General features: G+C 35.4%; 3 protein-coding genes across 4 annotated transcripts in view; 1 reads left to right on the top strand and 2 right to left on the bottom strand.

Moving 5' to 3' along the window:
• LOC129799205 (integrator complex subunit 4) overlaps positions 1–21839 on the bottom strand; it is a 252861-nt gene that overhangs the window by 103672 nt on the left and 127350 nt on the right. The gene's annotated exons all lie outside the window — the stretch shown is intronic.
• On the top strand, positions 50–7237 carry LOC129799214 (venom serine protease Bi-VSP). The gene is made up of 5 exons (XM_055842905.1): positions 50–369; positions 2307–2642; positions 3728–3840; positions 6186–6918; positions 6976–7237. Exons 1-5 carry the CDS (start codon positions 309–311, stop codon positions 7149–7151), a joined length of 1419 nt encoding a protein of 472 aa, XP_055698880.1. The 5' UTR covers positions 50–308; the 3' UTR covers positions 7152–7237.
• The window catches only part of LOC129799209 (NGFI-A-binding protein homolog), a 35277-nt gene continuing 20659 nt past the window's right edge, over positions 7222–21839 (bottom strand). The window contains exons 3-8 of one of the 2 annotated variants that reach the window (XM_055842898.1): positions 16171–16272; positions 12205–12682; positions 11696–12143; positions 11111–11196; positions 10957–11053; positions 7222–8316 (exon numbers count right to left, since the gene is read on the bottom strand). In XM_055842898.1, coding sequence (XP_055698873.1) covers positions 8059–8316; positions 10957–11053; positions 11111–11196; positions 11696–12143; positions 12205–12682; positions 16171–16272 — 1469 coding nt within the window. In that variant the 3' untranslated portion in view covers positions 7222–8058. The remainder of the gene's footprint in view (positions 8317–10956; positions 11054–11110; positions 11197–11695; positions 12144–12204; positions 12683–16170; positions 16273–21839) is intronic. The other variant, XM_055842900.1, reaches the window with a different exon arrangement.

The following is a 21839-nucleotide window of genomic DNA, read 5'->3' as shown; positions in this document are numbered from 1 at the left end:
CCATGGCGTGAGAGCAAAAATCTCAGTGGAGCGCGTGTGAGAAACCGATGAATTCCTTGGGTCTCTCTCGGTGGAATTACCGGCGATTTTGGTGGGTTTCTCTGTTGTGGCGCTTTAAAAAGCTCCCGTCTTGATGCTTTGGTCAGTTTCTCTCAGTCGCGGTGATATCATTGCCAACAGAAGATCGCGCAAAATAATCCTCTCACTCAGTTTCTGTTTGTTCAAGCAGGTGTGATTTTCACTGTGATTGAGGTGTGATAAAAGTTACCTTTAATCGTTCATAAGTGGAATACTGTTAGTGCTAAATTATGAAATTGATCGTGTTATCAGTTCTTCTGCTCCATTTCGCTGAGTTTATCAACAGTCAAGGTGAGAGTGATAAGATCTTGGTCGTTTTTGATTCAAAATTGAGATAACTTCCGTGGTTTTTTGGCTCATTCCGTATCAAATCATTAACGGAGATGTTGTTTATTGCCTCGGAGAATGCGCTGAAAACATCAAGTAATTTCACCATGAAAATGTAGAATAATTAATTTTTTGTGACCTTTTCTGGGGGTTTCATTAGTGTGATTCCTAGGAAATGTCCGCAAAAGCGTTGTCGGTCAATCAAAGTGAGTGACTCTGAAAATCAGGTTCGTCGTCTAAGTCTTTCGTTTTTGTTCAAACAGAAGTCGGGGATTTTTTTTGTTTGGGGATAAAATGCAAGTTGATAAGGTAGTGTAAAGTCTAGATTAGATTATTAGAAGTGGGATTCTTAGTTTAACCACCGTGTAATGTCTGCAAAGAAGATGTGCAATTTTTAATGGCATTGATTAAACGAGCAGTTAAAAGTCAAATTTGGTCAGCAAATAATTCGAAATGATCAGTAAAAAATAAAAAAATGGTCAGTAAAAAATGAAAAAGGGCAGCAAAAAGTTTAAAAAAACCAGTAAACAATTAAAAAAGAGCAGTACTTTATTAAAAGCGGTCAGTAAAAAATGAAAAGTGGTCAGCAAAAAATTAAACATGATCAGTAAAAAGTAAAAGATGATCAGTAAAAACAAAAAGTGGTCAGTAAGAAATAAAAAGTGGTCAGTAAAAAAATTTAAAATGAGCAGTAAAAATATTTAATTTGGTCAGCAAAAAATTAAAAATAATCAGTAAAAATATTTTAAAAAGCAGTAAAATATTAAAAATGAGCAGTAAAAAATAAAAAGTGGTCAGAAAAAATTTAAAACGAGCAGTAGAAATATTCGAGATGATCAGTAAAAAGTTAAAAAGTGATCAGCAAAGAATTAAAAATGAGCAGTTTCATGGAATTTATAATAAAATGATGAAAAAAATTATTTGAGGGGAATGTACGCTTCACTGTTCTGTGGAATTTTGTCAAAGGGCCTGTAGGGGGATTCTGTAACAGTATGACAATGTCATACGACAAATCTGAAATTTTTCATGCGGTAAATTCGGTTCATAGCAGTTATTAAGAGCTTCATAGAGTTTCTTGCAATGATCATTCGATTCGCATTGAATTTTAATGTTATCCTGCTTCCGAATTTACCACGAAAAATTGTCATATGACATTGTCATATTATTAGAGAATTCCCCTAATCATATATCGGAGACTTCGGTTGTGATTTATTAACACGACGGCTTATTTACTTTTTAAGTCAACTTAAACTAATTTTTGCATGACAATAAATAGACGAAACTCTAAATAATTAAGTGTTTTAAATACGCAAATCACACATTAAAAGGGATATTAGCGACAATTAATGTGAATCGCATTTAAATTTTAATAAGTGAGTGTAATACGGGGATTACTAAGTAAAAACTACTAAGAAATATCACCTAAATGACGACAAACTAAAACATATTTGTTCTGTGAATCTTTCAAGATGATTCTTCTCTAAGATCTCTTGTTTATTTTTCTGCGGCTTCTTTCTCAATGAAACCACTCACATTAGAAACTCTCAAGTGAAACTAATTCTTCTGACAAAAATAGTGTTTTTTTGCTGCAAAATCATTGAACTGCCTTGAAAATGTGATCACGGTATTTGAGCAATTCTGAGGCGATTTCCCAAGTATCAGAGTTGCAAATTAGCTCATGAATCAGCGTTGAACTCTTTGGCGGTCTCCTTTACTGACCTTCATGATAGGTTCAAGTTCTTGAGCTGAATGAGGGGGAAACTGAAGAATGAAAATGACCGTTGGTGTCTGGAAAAATGCGGGTATCTTGAGAACCAGTTTTGGGCGATTGTCCTCGGTGTTGTCCAATTTGAATCAATTAATTCACCTTTGATGCTGATTTGCTGGAGAATTTTCAACAGGTGAAGAATGCGTCACGGCGGACAGAACACGCGGAGTTTGTCAGCTATTGCCAAACTGTCCTTCGCTCATTCAGCTGTATGGCGCTAATCGAGGGAATCCCCTGATCATTAACTATCTCATAACATCACAGAGAAATTGTGGCAACAGGAATTTCAATAGGAATCCTGTTGTTTGCTGCGGCACCGGAGGAGGAGCACCTGTACAGACCACGACTTCTCGTCCACCTCCCCCTCCTCCACCTACAACACAGAGACCTACTATCCCAGCTACTCAGAAAAATCCTGTTACAGATTCCAGCTGCCGGGATCCGGCAGGAAACATTGGAGTCTGCTTAAGTAAGTATAATGTTTTATGCTGCAATTCTTCTAGTTATTCGAAAAGAAGTGGAAGAATTTTATTGGAAACACTATAGTTTTCTTGGAAAAACAATTTTACAAAAGTAATATTCAGTCTTCAGAAACAGTTTTGAGAGAATAATGTCCTAGACATACTTACGACTTAACCCTTTAAGGACGATTGGAACAACGGTGTCCCACAAAGAAAATAATTTTTCCTGACTACCTAAAGTTATTTTTTTCTTATGTCTGTACATATTTGTAAAGTAGAAGGTTGAAAGAATCTAGAATATTTTTTGCGAGTCTCTAGCTATTTGCTATGTAGTAAATATTTAAACTCAAAAATGGCAAATTTTTAAATTCTCAAATTCATAATTGATTTTAATTATTTTTTATAAATTTATGAGTTCCCGAATCCCGGCCGATAGCCCCCCTAACCAGAAGTCTCGACAGATACTGAGGACACCATAATATTAACAAATTAACCCTTTAAGGACGAGAAGGTCAAAAATCGAGGGTCAGAAAAAATCTTTTTTTTTAAACTTTTTAGAGCAAAATACAGCTTTAGAAAGCCGTAAGAAAAATTTCATTTTTGTGTCACAGGTGACCCAATCGTCCTTAAAGGGTTAAATAGAAACTTAAGTTTAAGTGTGAAGTAAGGTCACAGCCAATAAATACATTTCTATGATATAATGATGTATGATATATATTACATTTCTATGATATTTCTTCAATTGATATGTCAGAGATCATTATTCATTTGACTGATTCATCTGGTATATCAAGAAGTAATATTTTCGCTTCCAAACAAGATACTAATTCAATTTTTAATTGCGTCCAAAGCTTTGCACTCTGCACATAAACTTAATGCTATGATCATTACAATCGGAGTATAACTTCCTTAAATATTTCTACAGAACTTTGCGTCTTCTGCATAAGTAAGATTGGTTTTCAGAAAAACCAAATGCAAAGCTTTTCCAATTGAATTCGAAGAAGATTTACCGTCTATATATAAGCTAATTTTAAGCGGTTTGTGATTCAGAAAACTCCATTGAAATACTTTATTTGTCAACGGTAATTCACAGATATTAAAGAGTGCCCTCCAGTGCTAAATGACTTCCTGGCCAAACAGAATGACCCTAACTACGTCCGGTACATTCAACAATCCAACGCCAATTGCAACTATGTCCAGCCATATGTGAGTTACGATTCCAATGAAAAGGGAAATCATTTGTTAGTAGGGGAAAGTACCCTCCCTTCGAACCATGCCTTTGAATAATGCAAATTTTCTTGTATTTTCCTAAGAGATTTACACATAATTAGCAGTAATTGATAATAAGCTAACTAATATTTTATAGAAATCCGTAAGTCTCTTTGGAAAAATAAAAGAAAATTCACATCATTCGAATGCATGAGCATGAGCGTTCGAAGGGAGAGTATACATTCCCCTATATGGTCTACATGGTAATTCTTAGGTGTTTCTGCTTAATCGAGTTAGCTTTGTGTTGGTTCCTGTCACGACTGTCTTCCGTGGACTGAAACCATCAATTAGTCTTGGGTATGAATTCTAAGATTGTGAGTTTGTCACGTGATAAATTCACTGATCTGAGATCGTTTTGTCGAAAAGTTTCGACTAACAAAAATTTATTATGTATATTCTAAGATATCGTGACTGCACAATTTTAGAAAAGTTTAGACATCAATATTAATGAAAATTAGTTGATCGGGTGATTATTATCAAATCTATTTAAAATAGTTCTTACAATCTTAAAACATTCTACTGATAATAAATTTATTATTAGTGAGAACATAAGGCAATATTTACGTGGATAAGTTGCGGCAATTATTTCATAATGGTTTCATATAATTATATTTGCTTGTGTTAATTAAATGAAATCGATATCCCAACTAATATTGGTCACTAATTCCTTTTAGTTCTCACAACTAATGCAAATAAATGGGCCTATATTTTCATAAGGTTCTGACAACTTTTTCAATAGTAAAGAGTGTTTTTTTTACTTATGTGTTGAAGCTTTTCCGAGCTATATAGTAACCACAACTAATATAATATAGTTATTACAGTCAATAAGATGAGTATCAACCACGTTTATTTAGTCATTGGAACTAATAGGGAGACTGGGGCATATGTAAACATTTTCAATAGATGCGAATTTGAGGTGATTTTCCAAGCACACAGTGACTTTTTGGAAAATATTTCTTAGCTCATGTTTTACCCTTGGGTATAGGGAATTCATCGAAGGTAATGCGCATGCTGGAAAACAATTGAGTTTTCCATAAAAATAAAATTTGTGTCACTGTGCATTTTTCTCTTTTCACAAAATACCTGGGGTAGATGTAAACACTTTCTGGGGAGGATGTAAACACCCTTTTTTCCACCATTGAAATTAACTTTGCACCACTTTCAATTATTTTAATTATTTAAAAGATGCATAAAGACTGTATATTTTTCAAAAAAATCACTACACTTTTTACAAGGATTTAATTAAAATAACAAAAAAACTAAAAGCATGCAAATCAAAGACATTTTTCAATGGATTTTCTCCATATTTTGGCATCATGTGACTTCTTATTAAACACAACGAAAAATTTCCCACCATGCGATGCAGCTGTCAAACGAATGAAATGAAGAAGAAGAAGACAAAATATTTTGCCATTCATTCTACACTCGCGACATCTACAATTTTGCGGGGAAATTGCCTGTTTACATCTACCCCAAATGCTGCTTTCTGACCAATTATTATTTCTTTTAAAATAATGAGAATCTCAATTTCTCTAGTAAATGCATTAATATAATCCTAAAAGATGTAGGAAAGAACTGGTATTGCTACATTTCGATTATTTTGCACAGTTTTTTAATTTCCAGGTTGAAATCCAAATGACCAAAATAATCGAAATATCAACATTTTCAGGAAAAATTACTTTTATTTTTAAAGTATTAGGATTTTATTGACAAATTCATCTGTGGACATACATCCCCATGGTATCTATGAATGCTTATGGGTTTTATCCTCTGGAGTCTTAAAATTAATGAAAAAAATCACAGTGTTTACAACTACCCCTGTTTACTACTGCCCCAGTTCCTCCTACGTTATAGTACCCGTTACTAACCTAATTTAGTTATAATAACTAAATGAAAAAGATACTGTAATTAATATTGGTCAACTATTTCATTTAGTTAGCCTAGCTAAATATATGGATGGGTCTATGCTTATGCTTACTATTTTTTATAGTTTCCATAACTGTATACGAAGTAGTTGGGACCAAATTTTTCTAAGAGTGTGTTTTACATGACACTTTCTATGAAAAGCTCATGAAATACTCACAGTAGGCGATCTAGGAGTTCTGATTTTATCACGTGAAAAACTCATGAATTACAGAATTTACCTCCCCTGTTCGGAGCCAATACAAGAAAAAGTTCATTAAGCAGAAGCACTTAAGATTGCCATTTTCATTTTTCATTGGAATAGCACCATTATTCATAGGATTTTCTGATAGATGGATTGATACTAAATGAAATTGCAGATCTGCTGTCCTAAATCCCCGGTTACAGCACCTATCACTTCTCCTCCTGTTGTCACGCGACCCACTAGTAGTCCTGTAAGTCCCAGTGGACCGATTCGTCTGTTAACACCAGAGGAAGGATGTGGATTCTCCAACAAGACTCACAACCGAGTCGTTGGTGGAGTAGATGCTGAACTGGGAGGATGGCCATGGATGACACTCTTAGGATACAAGAACAACTTGGGAGAGATTGGATTCAAATGCGGAGGATCTATCATTACTAAACGACACGTCCTCTCAGCAGCTCATTGCATCCGTCCCAGTTTGGAAGTAGCTCGGGTTGGTGAACACAATCTGGACATAGAAACAGAGACAAAGCACTACGACATTCCAGTTGCTAGATCCATATCGCATCCTGAGTATGATCCCAAGGATGGACATAGCGATATTTCTGTGATCATACTGAAGCAGGATATCCCCTTCTCGTCTAAAATCAGTCCTATTTGTGTTCCCTTCGAGCCTCCTGTTCTCACAAGAAGTTTTGAGGGGTACACTCCTTTTGTAGCTGGATGGGGAAGGACTCAGGAAGGTGGAAAATCTGCCTCTATTCTTCAGGAGCTTCAGCTGCCCATTCTGAAGAACCAAGAGTGCATGGAGCGGTACAGAGATGTCCGGAAGCTCATCAGTGATAAACAGTTCGACGAGGGAGTTCTCTGCGCTGGATACCTTCAAGGAGGAAAGGATTCCTGCCAAGGTATGATCCTACTTCTTCCCAGAAAAAATCCCATTTAAAAGAAAAATCTTTCTTCAGGTGATAGCGGTGGTCCTCTGATGATTCCCGTTCGTACAGATAGGACTTTCATCTACTACCAGATCGGAGTTGTATCCTATGGGATCGGATGTGCCAGGGCCAGTACTCCTGGAGTCTACACAAGTGTCCAGACCTATTCCAATTGGATTCAGGAACAAGTCTCAAACAACGTCTAACTTGGAGACTTACCATTGTTCCCAATCATACGCTTTTGTATTTTTTTACAGTGAGAAAATTATTAAAAGATTTATTGACTCTAAAAGGTGGCATCCGTTTCATTTTGATTTATTGGCGAACGCAGAGAAAATTAATACAGAAATACACGATCGCATCAGTCATATTGCAATAATATTCTATTTTTTCCAGCAAAGATTGTATATTATCTTAATTTATGAGATACAGAAGACTAATTTTCTCCTTTCCTGGACAGGTTTTATCATAAAATTTTCTTTATTGTCTTTCACAAATCATCCAATTAAAATCTAACTATAATCTCTGATTCATTCCATTTTATAAGAATTTTTAAAGATTTCTTTTTGAAAATCACAGAAGGTATTATTAGAAAGGGATACAAATCAGACTGATGTTTTCTAACAAAAACAAAGTAAAAAAATTAAAAAATTTTCATCTAAAAAGTTTTGTATAAATGACAGAATGTGAAACATTTTATCTAAATTCTAAGCAATTTGTTAAAAATCTAAAAGTCTTAATATAGGCTACAATGAGGCACATTATTCAATCTTGTTTGCTTCCAAAATTATTTTTAATTTTTTTTCCAAAAAAAACATCACGCGAAAAATTAAAAAATTTCCAAGTCTTTTTGCAAAAATGAATTAATCACGATTTTCCCAAAATACAATTTAGAATTCGACTAGATACGTTAAACCGAAAAAAATGTAAATTTCATTACACCGAATTTTTGCTTCTAAACCGAAAATAATAAATTTTAATTGCACCCGAACGTTCCTGTTAATGCTAATCCTGGCTTTGAAACTGACCTACCTAACGATATATCCTTCCTAAACTAACATGAGGTACTCGCGCGATTTGTGAGATCGACCCCCTTCGGACTTTGGGGGCTTTCTATCGGATGTCCGGCGAGATGACTTCGCGTTCTCGCTTGACGCTCATGGTCTCTCCCAGAGCTGGGCTCAAGGCAAGAGCCGGATTGGCCACGGCGATTATATGTCCTCCAGAAGCTGAGATGATCTGGATGCCTATCGGACCATCTGAATGAGAGTCCGGCGATGATGGCGGGAGATCTTTGCTGTCATCGTGCTTGTTGTTCTCATTTGATGCATTCAGGGGTTCTGAATCTATATCTCCTCCATTGTTGCTACCCTAAACCGCAAAATCAAGTCATTAATAAGCCATATTCTCTTACTTTATATAAAGTTTATTCTAGAATTTTAGGTTGTGTTACTCACACAGAAAAAATATTTTGTAAAAATATTCGTAAATGTTTGTGAATTCCTATAGGGAAGTTACGAAATGCTCGTGAATCATATAACCCACAAACAAGTTCGTAAAAGTTTGTACTTTTTTTCAGAAACATTGTTGGTAACATGATTCCTTGACGAACGTTTTTTGTACTTTTACAAACATTTGTTCGTAAATGTTCGTAGAATTTTGTAATTTGTTCGTAAATGTTCGTAAAATATTCGACAGGAAAACAAACATTTACAAACAAATGACAAAATTTTACGAGCATTTTTTTCGTGTGTTTATGAATATTTACGGAGAAATGTTTGTAAAAGTACAAAAAACGTTCGTCAAGGAATCATGTTACCAACAATGTTTCTGAAAAAAAGTACAAACTTTTACGAACTTGTTTGTGGGTTATACAATTCACGAGCATTTCATAACTCCCCCATAGGAATTCACAAACATTTACGAACATTTTTACAAAATATTTTTTTCTGTGCAGAAAAAACTTATTTCAGAAAAGGAAATGCTTTCAAGTGCTCAAATAATGACCTTCTCAAATGTATTAAATATGAACGACGCGACGGTTGAATTCAAAATGTAAAATTTGAGGTTATGTGAAAGAACTCAGCGAACATCAAATGTACGGGAAACCATCCAATGGATGACGTCCCGTTTAATAAAGAGAAGAAGAAGAAGAAGAAGAACATCAAATGCCAACCGATTTCAATTCAGCTGAAACATATGTATTTTCAACTGAATTTTACTAACTTTAACACGGCACTCTCGAGGCAGTGCCATTGTCATATATTTGGTCAGCACTTTTTATTCGAGAACTGCTGACTGGTCAGCACATTTTTGCTAATCGATTCAGCAAAAATGTGCCCGCTGGGAACAGCAAAATCAAATCAATACTAAACCGGATTAACTTACTTTTTATAAAGTTTATTTTAGAATTTTAGGTTATGTGTAAGTTAACCTCGAAAAAAAAATGTAATTTCAATAAAGGAAATACAGTCAAGTCCTCAAATAAGGACTCCTCAAATATGAACGATGCAATGGTTGAATTTAAAATGTAAAATTTGAGGTTATGTGAAGAAACTTTTGCGTAGAGACCGAATTAATTCTCTGGCCGAAATTTTTTCTGGTACATTCTCAATATTATCGCATAATAATTGTCCTCGACAAATACTACTTTTTTTTTTAACAATAAATGACAATGCTAAATTCTTAGACCCCCATCGAATCTAATAAAAAGTGAGGCTATTTTTCATAGTTCATGTATTATTGCGGCGAAACACTATAATTTGTATTTTTAGATAGCTTTTAATATAGAATTGTGGAATAATATCAGACTGATAAGTCAATTCTCTTTAAGAAAAAACTTGCCACAACTGTGCCTCTGTGCAAAACGTATGGAAAAATAAATGTCGAGAGGCCCTTATAAATTTTCTAACGTTATTTTTCTTGATTTAGGTTAAGTGTAATTAACAAAAATTCCATTAACTTTTTGAAAATATTTAGAACATTTGAGAAACTTGGCAGTGAGTGTTCAAATTTAATTTAAAAAAGCAGATAACATTTTTCTTCTTTCAGAATTAAAAAGATAATACGCCAACAGTTAGGTTAGAATTTTTAGGTTGGAATTTGATACGTTTAAAATTTATAAATCTTTCTTTTCGAGACAAAATGATTTGTAAATTTATTTTTGAAATATCGTAAATTTATTTTTGAAATTAGGTTTGACAAATTGAGAGAAAAAATGAAGAAATTGGTAATTTTAGGATAATTTAATTTTGAAAACTGTATCAAACAAGGTATCAAATTAAGAAGTTTGGGAAATCCTAACCTCTTCTAACCATTACTATTATATAAAAACAAATCATCTCATTTAAAATTCAAGAAATCCTCCGGACCCTACATAATCGTTTTACAAATAAATCAAACGGATTTATTTGACCCTAAAGACCTACTAAATGAAATAATTAAATAAGTATTTTGTCTCATATGATTATTCTTATTCTCTTATTTGGCAATAGGTTAATCCTAACCTCAAAAATGCAAAACATTTTTATAATAGATTCGCTCAATTTGCTACATGGAGAAATTTTTTCTATGATAAATTTAATCAGGATTACAAGTCCAAATTTCAAAATATCCTTGAACTTAAATGTATCAAATTTTAACCTAAAAATCACATTCTGGATATTTATAATTAAAACGTTTCTGGAGTGCTAGATTTTGAAATCAATTGATTTTTGAGTATAGGAGTAAAAAACAATTTGCATCTAAATTGGAAGTTTCAAATTATAAAATGACCATATTTTTCTAGGTTAAGTCAGACATAACCTCAAATTTTAATGCAATTTTTACCAAATATTTGAGGTTAGATTTATATACTATTTCATTTCCTAAGTTAGAAAGGTATATTAAAAAATCCAAATTAACGAAACCGTGTTGTTTGACTAAAAGTAATAAATTTTAGGTTAAATGTAACATAACCCTAATTTTTTGAATTAAGTTATTAAAAATCTAATTAAAGAATGATTGTCTTACATGCAACGGGGGTGAGTTGGAGTTGCTGAATGAAAACTGGGAATCATCATCAAACTCCGGCCTGGAGTATGGTGAATATCTGGCAAAATTTAAAAATCTGTTTCAATTCTTTTAGCTATCCTTATTACGTTTATCATTTTACAAATTTACTTACGAAAATTTTGCCGAATCTGCCAAATCGAAGGATTTTCCCATTCGCTGATACATCGAAAGGATCTTCTCCTTGTTCTCCGACATTTCCTGCACAGACAAAGTTTTTTTTAGAATTCATTTTATCGATCAATTAAAAAAATATATATATTTTAAGTAAATAATGATGACTCAGAAGCTAAAGCTGCAAAGCTTACCTCGAGGATACTTAAGCTGCAACTTTCAAGCATGAAGCAGTAAGGGATTCAATTGAAGCTTTCTAAGAAGCTTTGCCTAATGAATTATTTTGCTGCCTTTCTGCTAAAAAATACTCAAGCATTTTATGTGAGAAATTAATTGCAATAAAGAGGATTTGAAAATATGAAAGCGAGGATTTTGATAAAGCAATTGTTTTTCATGCAGAAGTTCGCAAGGAATGCCTACGAGGATTGCAGGAGGAGCAGGATCCATGCAGGATGATAGGTAAGTGCCCTACGATACTCCCTGCTAAGCGAGTGCCTATTCAGACACGAAGCATTTCAAGCCATTACTCATAGTGAGTCATTCGCTGGTGTCCCTGAATAATTCCACTTCCATGGGACATTGTTACCTTTCCGTGCTCCAGGTTGCCATCGCTGCCACCTCCCGAAGATAGCCTGGCCTTTTTGGGCGCCGATGGGGTGTCTATCTCCTCTTCTCGTGGCATATGTTGACTCATGGCAAATCGTGCAATTCCCGCCGAGTGCCCAAATCCTGAAGCTCGTACCACTTGCCTGGCCAGTGTAAACAATTCGTCGCGTCTGGTCAGGAGAGCTGGTACAAACCGACAGATTTGGGCAGCAGCTTCATTTACGCAGACTTCGTGGAGTGTTAGAGGCTTCTCGGGGCGTCTCTTGCAATCAAACCGTCCATAGATCGCTGAGTACTTCCGGATTTCATCCATTCTCCTCGGATCGGATTCACTCATTCCCATGACGGCTTCTAGCTCCTTCGAAGACCGCTTCTTGGAACTCTGAGATCGTGGCACAAGCTGAGATATCCGTGGACTCTGGGCGATCCTGAGAAAAATAAAAGGATAATCAATTTCCCCGAAAAGGAGGGCTTAGCTATTTTTTTTACCTTTCTGCTGCCTGAGTTATTCTATTGATCTGTGGCTCTGTGAGACTTGGAGTCAGCTGAACACCTGATCCCAGTCCTCCGGCGCTGGAAGAAGTGCTCGATAGTGCTCCAATTTGCCCTCCAAGACCACTGGCAATGCTGCTGAGAGACAAATTCCCACCTCCAGTGTTGGGAGCTATCAGGGATGATGCAGTTGAGGATGAAGAAATAGCTGAAGTGGGATACATGGAGGAATGGATACCGGATCCGAAGGGAGACCGTGAAGAGCCTTGAGTGTGCTCAGGGCTGTACATGGTCCTTGGAAGATCAGGAGTATTGGACAGAGGAGTCTGGAAGGCTGAGGGATTTGTCACCCATTCTTGGAGAGCCTTCTGGAGGCGACGAACATGCAATGGCTTTGATGCCATGCCCACCAGAGCCATGATCTCCAGGAATTCTTCCTCACCAGCATCACACAGCTGCTGAACATCATCGCCACCTGAATTAAAAAAAGAAAGTCATAGCATGGCCTCAACTTTTCCATAAAATCTTTCGCTTTTACGATGATGTCTGATGTCTATATCACTGATACCCATTCCCCAATATATTTCAATTCTTTAGGGGAATTTGGGAATATTTTCAGTTGCGACTACGTTCATATACCCAATGGGCAAACAATTACTCCGACTCAAAAATGACTGGGTTTTGTTGTACAAGAAATGGTCAAAAAATTACTCCTAATTGGAATCTTAAAAAATAGTCGTATTTGCGTCGAATTGTAGTCAGAGCATTACTCAAAATTGAGTTAGTAATTCATTAGTTATTTTACGGGCTTAAAATTTACTCTAACATGAAGTAAGAAAAGCGACTCCAAAGGACGGTCCTTATTTTTCGCATATTCCTACTTAATAATTAATAAGAACAAATTTACATTACGTTGGAATTTAGTTTCCTTTAGAAATGTGAGAGACAATATCTCACATCAATGTAGCCCCACTTTTCTCTACACAACGTCCCTAAGCACTAGTTTGCAGAGGGAGCAATAAAATTATTCATCACCTCTACACAACATAAAGAAGAAATAAACCATGGGGTAAATAACTGTGCCACTCATGGTTCACGGCAAATCTGCAAATCGTGCCGATTTTGCGATATATAGCACGAATTTTGTCGATCTCGCTCCGATTTGTCGATCTCGCTCCGATTTGTCGATCTCGATCCGATTTGTCGATCTCGCCCCGATTTGTCGATCTCGTGCCGGTTCGCCGAGTAAGTCTACAGATTATCCAGTACAGTGCATTAAATTTTACTACTGGAACTATCACTTAAATCTGCAGATTCTTCGCTAAAATCGTGCCAATCTGCCGATTTTTGCTAATGAACACGCCAATCTGTCACTTTCTGGCGAAATTGTGGCAATCTGTTAAATCCTTAGCAAAATAATTCCGATCTGTCGATTTTTAGCTCCAGATCCGCACAATTTTGGCGATCACCGCTTACGGTTTTCTCTGAGAGCCACTTATGCACCCCTTGAAATAAAGTATGACTCAATTCCAGTTCTTTTAATCACAAAATGATCTCTCTATAATCTCTCAAGTACATTAAAGAGTTTTTAATGAAGATATTTAAAATTTGTAATGTGTAGAATAATTGCAAACATATCCCATTATCTTTTTATTTGTACAAATTAATTAAATTTATAAAAAAAATTAAGTAGTTACGTTTCAATTAAACTACTATAAGTTAAACATCTTATAAAATAAGTTTAATCAAATTTTAATTAATTATAAATTAAATTAATTAATTAAATTAATAATTAATTAAATTTAAATTAATGATAAAATAGTTTTATTTAAGACTTTAAATCACAATTTCATGAAATTGTAGAAACTGTGCCTATTTTCGCCGTTACTGTTCTTATTTTCGCCATACGATTGTTCCCAACCCGCTACTCGCCGCTTAAGTTATCTGCAACGTTAAACTTAGAATCTTAGAAATTGAAAAAAGTTACACTAAATTTAATAATTGTTTGACTTTGAAAACAATTAGCATGATTGGTATTGAAGTGGTACCAATGACCCGCACAGATGAGAAGTCACTACTGGGTTTCGAGAGACGGACCCTACGTGAGATTTTTGAGTCCGTGAAAGTTGCTATAACGGGGGAATTCAGGTTCAGAATAAACCCGGTACCGGTCAAAATCCCGAATGACGAAATCTCGAAAGCCAAAATCCCAAACGCCAAAATCCCGAAAAGCCAATACCCTGAATGTGTCAAAATCCCGAAAAGTCGAAATCCGAAAACCAAAATCCCGAAAATCCAAATTTGAAAATGGGTCAAAATCCCGAAAACCCAAAATCCCGAAAAGTCAAAATCCAGAAACGTAAAAATTTCGAAAAGTCAAAATCCTGAATGAGTTGAAATGCCGAATTCGTCAAAACTCCGAAAAGTCAAAATCCCAGAAGCCAAAATCTCGAAAACCCCAAATTCCCGAATAGATTGAAATTCCGAATTTGTCAAAATCCCGAAAAATCGAAATCCTAAAGCTAAGATCCCGAAAACCCAAATTCCTCGAATGGGTCAAAATCCCGAAAATCCAAAATCCCGAAAATGTCAAATCCAGAAACACAAAATCCCGAAAGTCAAAATGATGCGTTCGGGATTTTGACCAAAATGAGCAAGATCGGTTTTGTGTATTGGATGCCTGACAAGAGAATGTCCAGAAAAGCTTTTATCATAGGAGATAGAAAGACATAATAGATGATGTCCTTAAAGAACTGAGTGTGCTACGATGCTGGCTCATAAGGGCTGCCGATCACCGACAATGGTCAAAGGAACGTAGTGCCACTTTAATATAACTGCTACTACTATTTTATGATAAACTATACACTTTTGAGACTGTAGGATTACTAAACCACGCAGGAGCAATTGAAAAACTTGAAAGTGTATTACTTCGAAATCATTTAAAGATCTAGGGGAAATTGGGGCAGAAATTTATATGAGGTAGTTGTAAACACTGATTGATATATCTACGTAATTCAAAGGGGTCTCGGCCTTTGAGGTCTAATTTCTAATTCAAAAAATAGCAGTGTTTCTACTCCAAGTTTACTACTTGCTCAGTTTACCTTCAACAAACGTCAAATGAAAATTGTGTCAGTCAAAACGCTACCTGAACAAACTTATTTTGACGTTTATTTGATTTCAAACGGTTTTTGCTTACCCTGACTTAGGTAATAAGATTTAATTGTAGGACGAATATTAAAATTGTAAGCCATTATAAGGCTCACCTAAATCGAATTAAAAACTTTTAGAGGGAAAATGAGCAACTGAGACTGCCAACCTTATTTCAACTTCCTGAAAGTGAAATACCACGGCGATTAATGCTCTCTCATTGAAGTAACGGTAAGCATTCATAAAGATGGTAAGGGTTGAGCGTATCAAAGGTATAACGGATTTGGATTAGTGGGATACAGCCGTCGACAGGGTTGACATGTGTCGAATAGGCTGTACGCTCAATAAAATTAAAAGAAAAACCAGAAAAATGGCAAGATAATAAATCTGCAAATTCGCCCATGACCTATATAGCAAAATTCTTCGAATAGTAACTTATCAATCTTTTATACTTAATCCTTAAAACTGATTACAGGTAGAACTAATTCATTTTTATCGGATTCTTCATGATACTAACGAGCCTTAAACCCATTCTGTTTGCTTATACGTTTCTTAGAAGTACAAGAACCCCGAGAATTTTCTTTCTTCATTGAAAAACTTCCAAAAAAAAAAAGAATCCCATGATTTTTGGGAACTTGAAGAATCTTAAACGTCTTCAGACAATATGAAAGAAAAACAGAATGAAAGACTGTTTTTGGTTTCTTCTTTAACTCGACAATTTGTTTAATTGCTAATTAAATCAATTAATTCAATGAATTAATTAAAAGAGACCATCTGAATCAGTGATTTAGCTCTGAAGACTCTTCTTGCACTTACCCATCTCCAGGAGGGTGTCATAGTAGATGAGAAGACTGGCTCTCTGGAGGACTCTGTAGAGCTGGAGTTCAGCTTCGTTGGAGGGCGTCGAGGTGATCACCACTGAAAAGAAAAGAAGTGAATTAATTTGCGCGGGAAAATTGAAGAAAGTAAATGAGATGCTGGGAAACTCTTATGCCTTATCTGAATCTTAAGGGTTGTTGGGAGTTCAAAAGGTGAGGAAAGGAGGAAAGGAGCTTCAGAAAAAAGGGTGAATCGACCGTTAGACACCAATGGAAGGTGTTCAGGGATTTATTGAGGGGTTCCTCTCATGCGAATTCTGCTGTTGACAAGGAGGATAAAAAAAGAGCCTTACTAGAGACTGGATAAAACCACACCTCTCTGTAACGACTAATTTTTTCACCTCTCACATACTTTTTTTTGCCCATCTACCTTCTGCAGAGGTATTTTTTGATTGGAGGACTCTCTTTTGAGGGAAATATCGTATACCCTCCAGTCTGAAAATTCCCAACTCTCGAGAGGATCGACCAAATGAGGTCCCAGAAGTGGAAGAGAGATGGTGACACACTGAGGATTTTTATTGTAATACCCAGAGAGACGTTATTTTTCCATTCCGGATGCTGGAAAGGATCCAAAATGGATGTCACGAAACCCTTTTTCTAAGCACCCAGTTCCAAAAGTGCGAAAAACTCGATTTATTGCGAGATTGTCTGTGCCATGGGCAGCAAGAAAAACATTCCAGTGCAACAAACCGCCAAGGCGGGATGACACTGAAAAAAAAAATAATTACCAGAAGTTGGGATGAAAAAAGTCCGGGTGGAAGGATTAACGAACTCTTTGAAGGGTTTTTTTTCGGTGATTTCTCGATAGCGAAGAATGTCGGGTATCTCGAGGATACACCGCGGAAAAAACCATCCAAGACCATATGCTCTTTTGTACACCGTCCCCTTTTCTGAATTTCGGGAAGGTGTTTTTGTGTCCTTTTTCCCGCTCAATTCAACCACGATGAGATATCAAAGACGCTGAGCGCTATGGACAGAAGGAAGAAGGGTTGACACTTCGAGGAGTGCTCACAATGATATTGATACTTATTGCAAACCCAAACTTATCTCTGGACCACATACATGGTTCGATTAGTTTGAGAAGTGTAATGTTTGCAAGTTTGATAAAGAAGATGGAGATGAGCCACAGGCAAAGTTTATTTAGGATTAAAAGTTAGCAGTCATAGACAAGTACCTTAGAGGTGGTATCTAAACCAGAAGATCAGTCTTGTCCCAAAATCTTGCCTTGCTACTCACGATGCCACAAGAAAAGAAAAGAAAAAAATAGAAAAATAATATAATTTAGATTACAACAAATTTCTTAACTTTTCATTTTTTTTGTATTAGCTTTTTTTACAGAATACACTAGAAGTTCTTTTACATTTTATTGCCAATTCAAGCAATTTTAAATAAGTTGTTACATGTAAGTTTTTTTCAGGATCAATACTGTTCAGAATTATTTAATTGATGAAAGAAACTTGGTTTGGATGAACTCTGTATTGAAAAGTACAAATACTTTTGGAAAACTCAACAAAATATAAGTCTTTAGATTTTAGAATGTAGATTCTGTAGAAAAGTTCTTTCATTAATCCATAAAGGAAAAAATTAAAGAACAACCGCTTTTCAATAGTAAAATAGGCCTAAGGGTACTATCAGATTGCATGCCAGTAAAATTTTAAAATACATTAAGCTTTCTGAATGGTTTGATCAAGAAGGAGCGCGGGATATACAGAGGGCTATTAAAGCCTAAATCCTTAAAAGGAAAATCTGAAGAACAACCACTTTTCAATAGTAAAATAGTCCTAAAGGTACTATCACACTAGAATTTTCACAATTTATTTTAAATTCAATTGAGCCAATTGAGCATTATAAGATTTCTAGAATTTACTTGAAAATTCTCGCAGGCAGGACACATTTTGTGAATGACCTTGAAAAATGTGTGATAGTACTTAAATGTCTTTTAAGTCACTTATCTGTTATGCAGAAGAATCCCCAAAGCCAGAAGAAAGGGTTGTAGGCAAGGGGCTTATGAAGAGACTCTCATACAGCCTTATTGAAAATCTGTATGAAGTCATTCCAACTGTGATTTTTTGACACAAAAATTTCCTTTGAATTGCTTTGGACGAATTAGCAAATTACTCCCGATACTGAAGATTCAATCGCGTACGAGTTTATCACTAATCACTGTACTTATTTTATTTTTTTGGCCACAAATAATATTACTTACGAGTAAATAAATTTAATAAGAACAATTTAGTTCAAAAGTCTACTTGTTTAACTGCAATAAATTTGAAATGAATGAGCAATTTTAACATTTTAATTTGCTGAATTCAAATTTAATTCAGCAACTACATTTCTACTATTTTACCATATTTAAACGTGTTTTTGTGAACCAAGTATAACTTTATATCAATGAATAAGCGAAAATCTATCTATTGAAATGATTTTTAACGCAAAATAACGCATAGGAACAATTCATCTGAAAATTATATTGAATTTACAAGTTGAAAAAATCCTAGTGTGATAGCACGGTGATATATAAAATGTTTATTCGATTTTGGTGTTAAAAATTCCTACTTAGCGAATTATAGAATACCCAAATAGCAAAATATGATCAGAGTGTAGAAGTGTGGTTAGGAAAACGTTATTTGCGCTTCATTTAAATGACTTTGGGTAACCCACTCTGAGCAATTCACTTTCTGACTTTATTATTATGTTATTTTTAATAATAATAATAATGCAGGCACAACATTCCATGAAGGAACTAGGCCTTCGCGCAAGGGGATTTCTAGACATACTTTATTATTTTTTCTTGTACGGGATGAGGTTGTTAGTCCCTTGTCCGTGGAATCAAGTGCAATAAAGCTCACTGGATGCAATTCGAACACCTTTAACGCCAGAAAAATCCCTGGTGACCTAAAGAAGATTCGAACCCGAGGCACTTGCATCATAGAGCGAGTGCTCTACCACTTGACCCATTGAGTGCCATTATTTTTATTTGAACTAATTACATCAGAACTATGCATATACATGACCATTAGGTATTTTGTTATATTCATCAGATAAACAAAAATTTACAAATAAATGACAAAATTTTACAAACATTTTTGTGTGTTTACGAACATTTACGAACAAATTGACTGGTGATTAGTGTCTTTTACAAAAATTTTTTTTTCTGTGTAGGTTGCTTAACACCTCATATTTCCTGAAAAAAATTGAGAGCCTCAGCCTTTTTTTCCCTAAGTTCAAGAAGTGAAAATAAAAAATGGGGTTAAAACTATATTTTTTTTCATAAAAAGCTTTTATACCACTCTGGAAACTCTTCCTCATAATTATTATGAATTATTGTGATTAGAAACCGTTTGAAATAATAAAATTAACCTGCAGATTTTTTATTAGGGTGGCTGTATTAAATTTCGGACAGCTTGTAATTTCGGCCATTTCTTTTGTTTCTCAAATTTTTATGAATTTTTAATTTTTGCATAATCTAGAGATCAAAAAAGACTTTGGAAGAATTCGGAAGGGGTAAGGAACTATGAGAATCAAGGTGGACGAAATATTGCACAAAGCTCTGCATAAATTTTTATTAATTGTAAAATGTATTAAGAATGATTTTAGAGAAAACAAAGACGATAAACATGATTCCGAGCAACAATCCTTAGATTGTAAAAAAATCAATTTGTATAAAAAGTATTATTCTAACTGAAGACTTTGGGCTTGCATGCAACTATGCCGAAATTTCGTACACCGTCCCTACCTAAAATAAATTTCCGCCAATAAATTTTTAGGATTTGCAGAGTTAGCAGATGGTGGTTAGTTATGGTAGCTCTAAAGCTTTTTTCAAATTATATGCGAATTCTGTTTCTTATTCGTGAAGAGAAAAGAATAATATATTGATTAGAAATGTGAGGATATGCATTTCCTCATTGGTTATTTATGATCCAGACGCCGATGAAGGGTTAACGCCTTGAGCTCAATTTAACGTGAGAACAGCTTCTACTTTTGATAAAGTACTAAAACTGACGAATCTCTTCAGAAGTCACTCAGTCCGGGATCATTAAGCAGAAAAATGATAAATCTGCACCAAAGAAGAGGGACTTGTTATGGTCAGACAATTCTGCAGAAGAAACCAAAATTTTGTGTCTGATAAGACTGGAATCCGATGGACAAAAGCTGTCTCTCACGATGAAATTCCGCTGAGGTTAATGATTTGTCTGGGTAATGTGACAGAAATCCATTAATTTATTATCCTTCATTGCATCTTCCACGTGTTTTGATAATAGAATTCAAGAAAAGAAATTTGCCGAAGTGTAGCATCGGGGAGCCAAAAGGGTGGTGACGGGGAATAAATTGTGGATTGTGGTGTGTGCACAAAACATCGATAAATTCCTGGACGTCGAGAATTCCTCCGTGAAGCGCTAGATGAAAAACTTTTGTGGTAGAATTTTACCTCCATCGCATATTGAGTTGGGCGTTGAGCATTGCAAAAAATTGTCTGGTTAAATTTCATAATATTAAAGACGAGAAATTTTTTAACCATCCCCGCGTCTTCTTGCCAAATCCACATTTTGGATGCTTCTTTGTATAATAATCAGGGCGGCAGCTCATCAAATTGGGTGCCCTCGATGGTGTTTTTGTATCTTCCTGGCAACATTGATTCTTCAACACTCGATGAATTTTCAACCATTATTTCATCAATCGGTCGAACATCCGAGGTATCACATGGACTACGTTTATACGCTAAATTAATCATGGATTTCAAAATAACGAATCATTTGTTGAAGTCTAATTCCAAAGTGAAGGATTCTGAATCCCAAAGTCTCAAGGGGTAAGTCATTTTGGGAAGTCGGGTCAATATGGCCAGGGTATCCTCGGGGAACAATGGGAACCTAGATACATTTTTAAAGGATCCTAGGGAACTCATACATTCTTCAGACAACTCGGGGAACCTGGGAATCCATGCAATTTTTCGGGAAACTCATGGGGATCCTGGGGAACTCAAGTATTAATTCGTAGAACCTAGGGAACCTACACATTTTTTTAGGGAACCCTGGGAACACACACATTTTTTACAGAGATCTTCGCGAACCCATACATTGTTTTCAGGGATCCCGGGATACTCATACATTTCTCAGGAAAGTCGGGGAACCTAGGTAAACCTAACATTTTTTCGTAGAACCCGAGGAATCTACACATTTTTTCAGAGAGCTTACGGGGAACCCAGAGAACCCACACATTTTTCAGAAATCCCGAGGAATCCATACATATTTCAAGGAACTCGAGGAACCTAGCAATGCATTCAATTTTTCGGGAAACTCGTGGGAAACCTAGAGAACCCTAATATTTCTTCAGGGAATCCAAATAAGCTACACATTTTTTTCAGGGAACCTATACATTTTTTCAAGGATCCTAGGAAACCCATACATTTGTCAGGTAACTCGAGGAACCCAGGAATCCATACAATTTTCTCGGGAACCTGCATATTGTTTCCAGGGGTCCCAAGGACTCGATGCATTTTTCAGAAAATTCGGGGATCCTCGGTATCTATACAATTTTTTGGGGAAACTGAGGAACCTAAACATTTCGTCATAGAACCCAGGGAACCTATATATTTTCTCCAACGATCCC

Source organism: Phlebotomus papatasi, chromosome 1, assembly GCF_024763615.1.
Source record: "Phlebotomus papatasi isolate M1 chromosome 1, Ppap_2.1, whole genome shotgun sequence".
Classification (NCBI taxonomy): domain Eukaryota; kingdom Metazoa; phylum Arthropoda; class Insecta; order Diptera; family Psychodidae; genus Phlebotomus; species Phlebotomus papatasi.
Note: the sequence above shows the minus strand (reverse complement) of the source record. Positions and strands in the feature narration are given on the sequence as shown.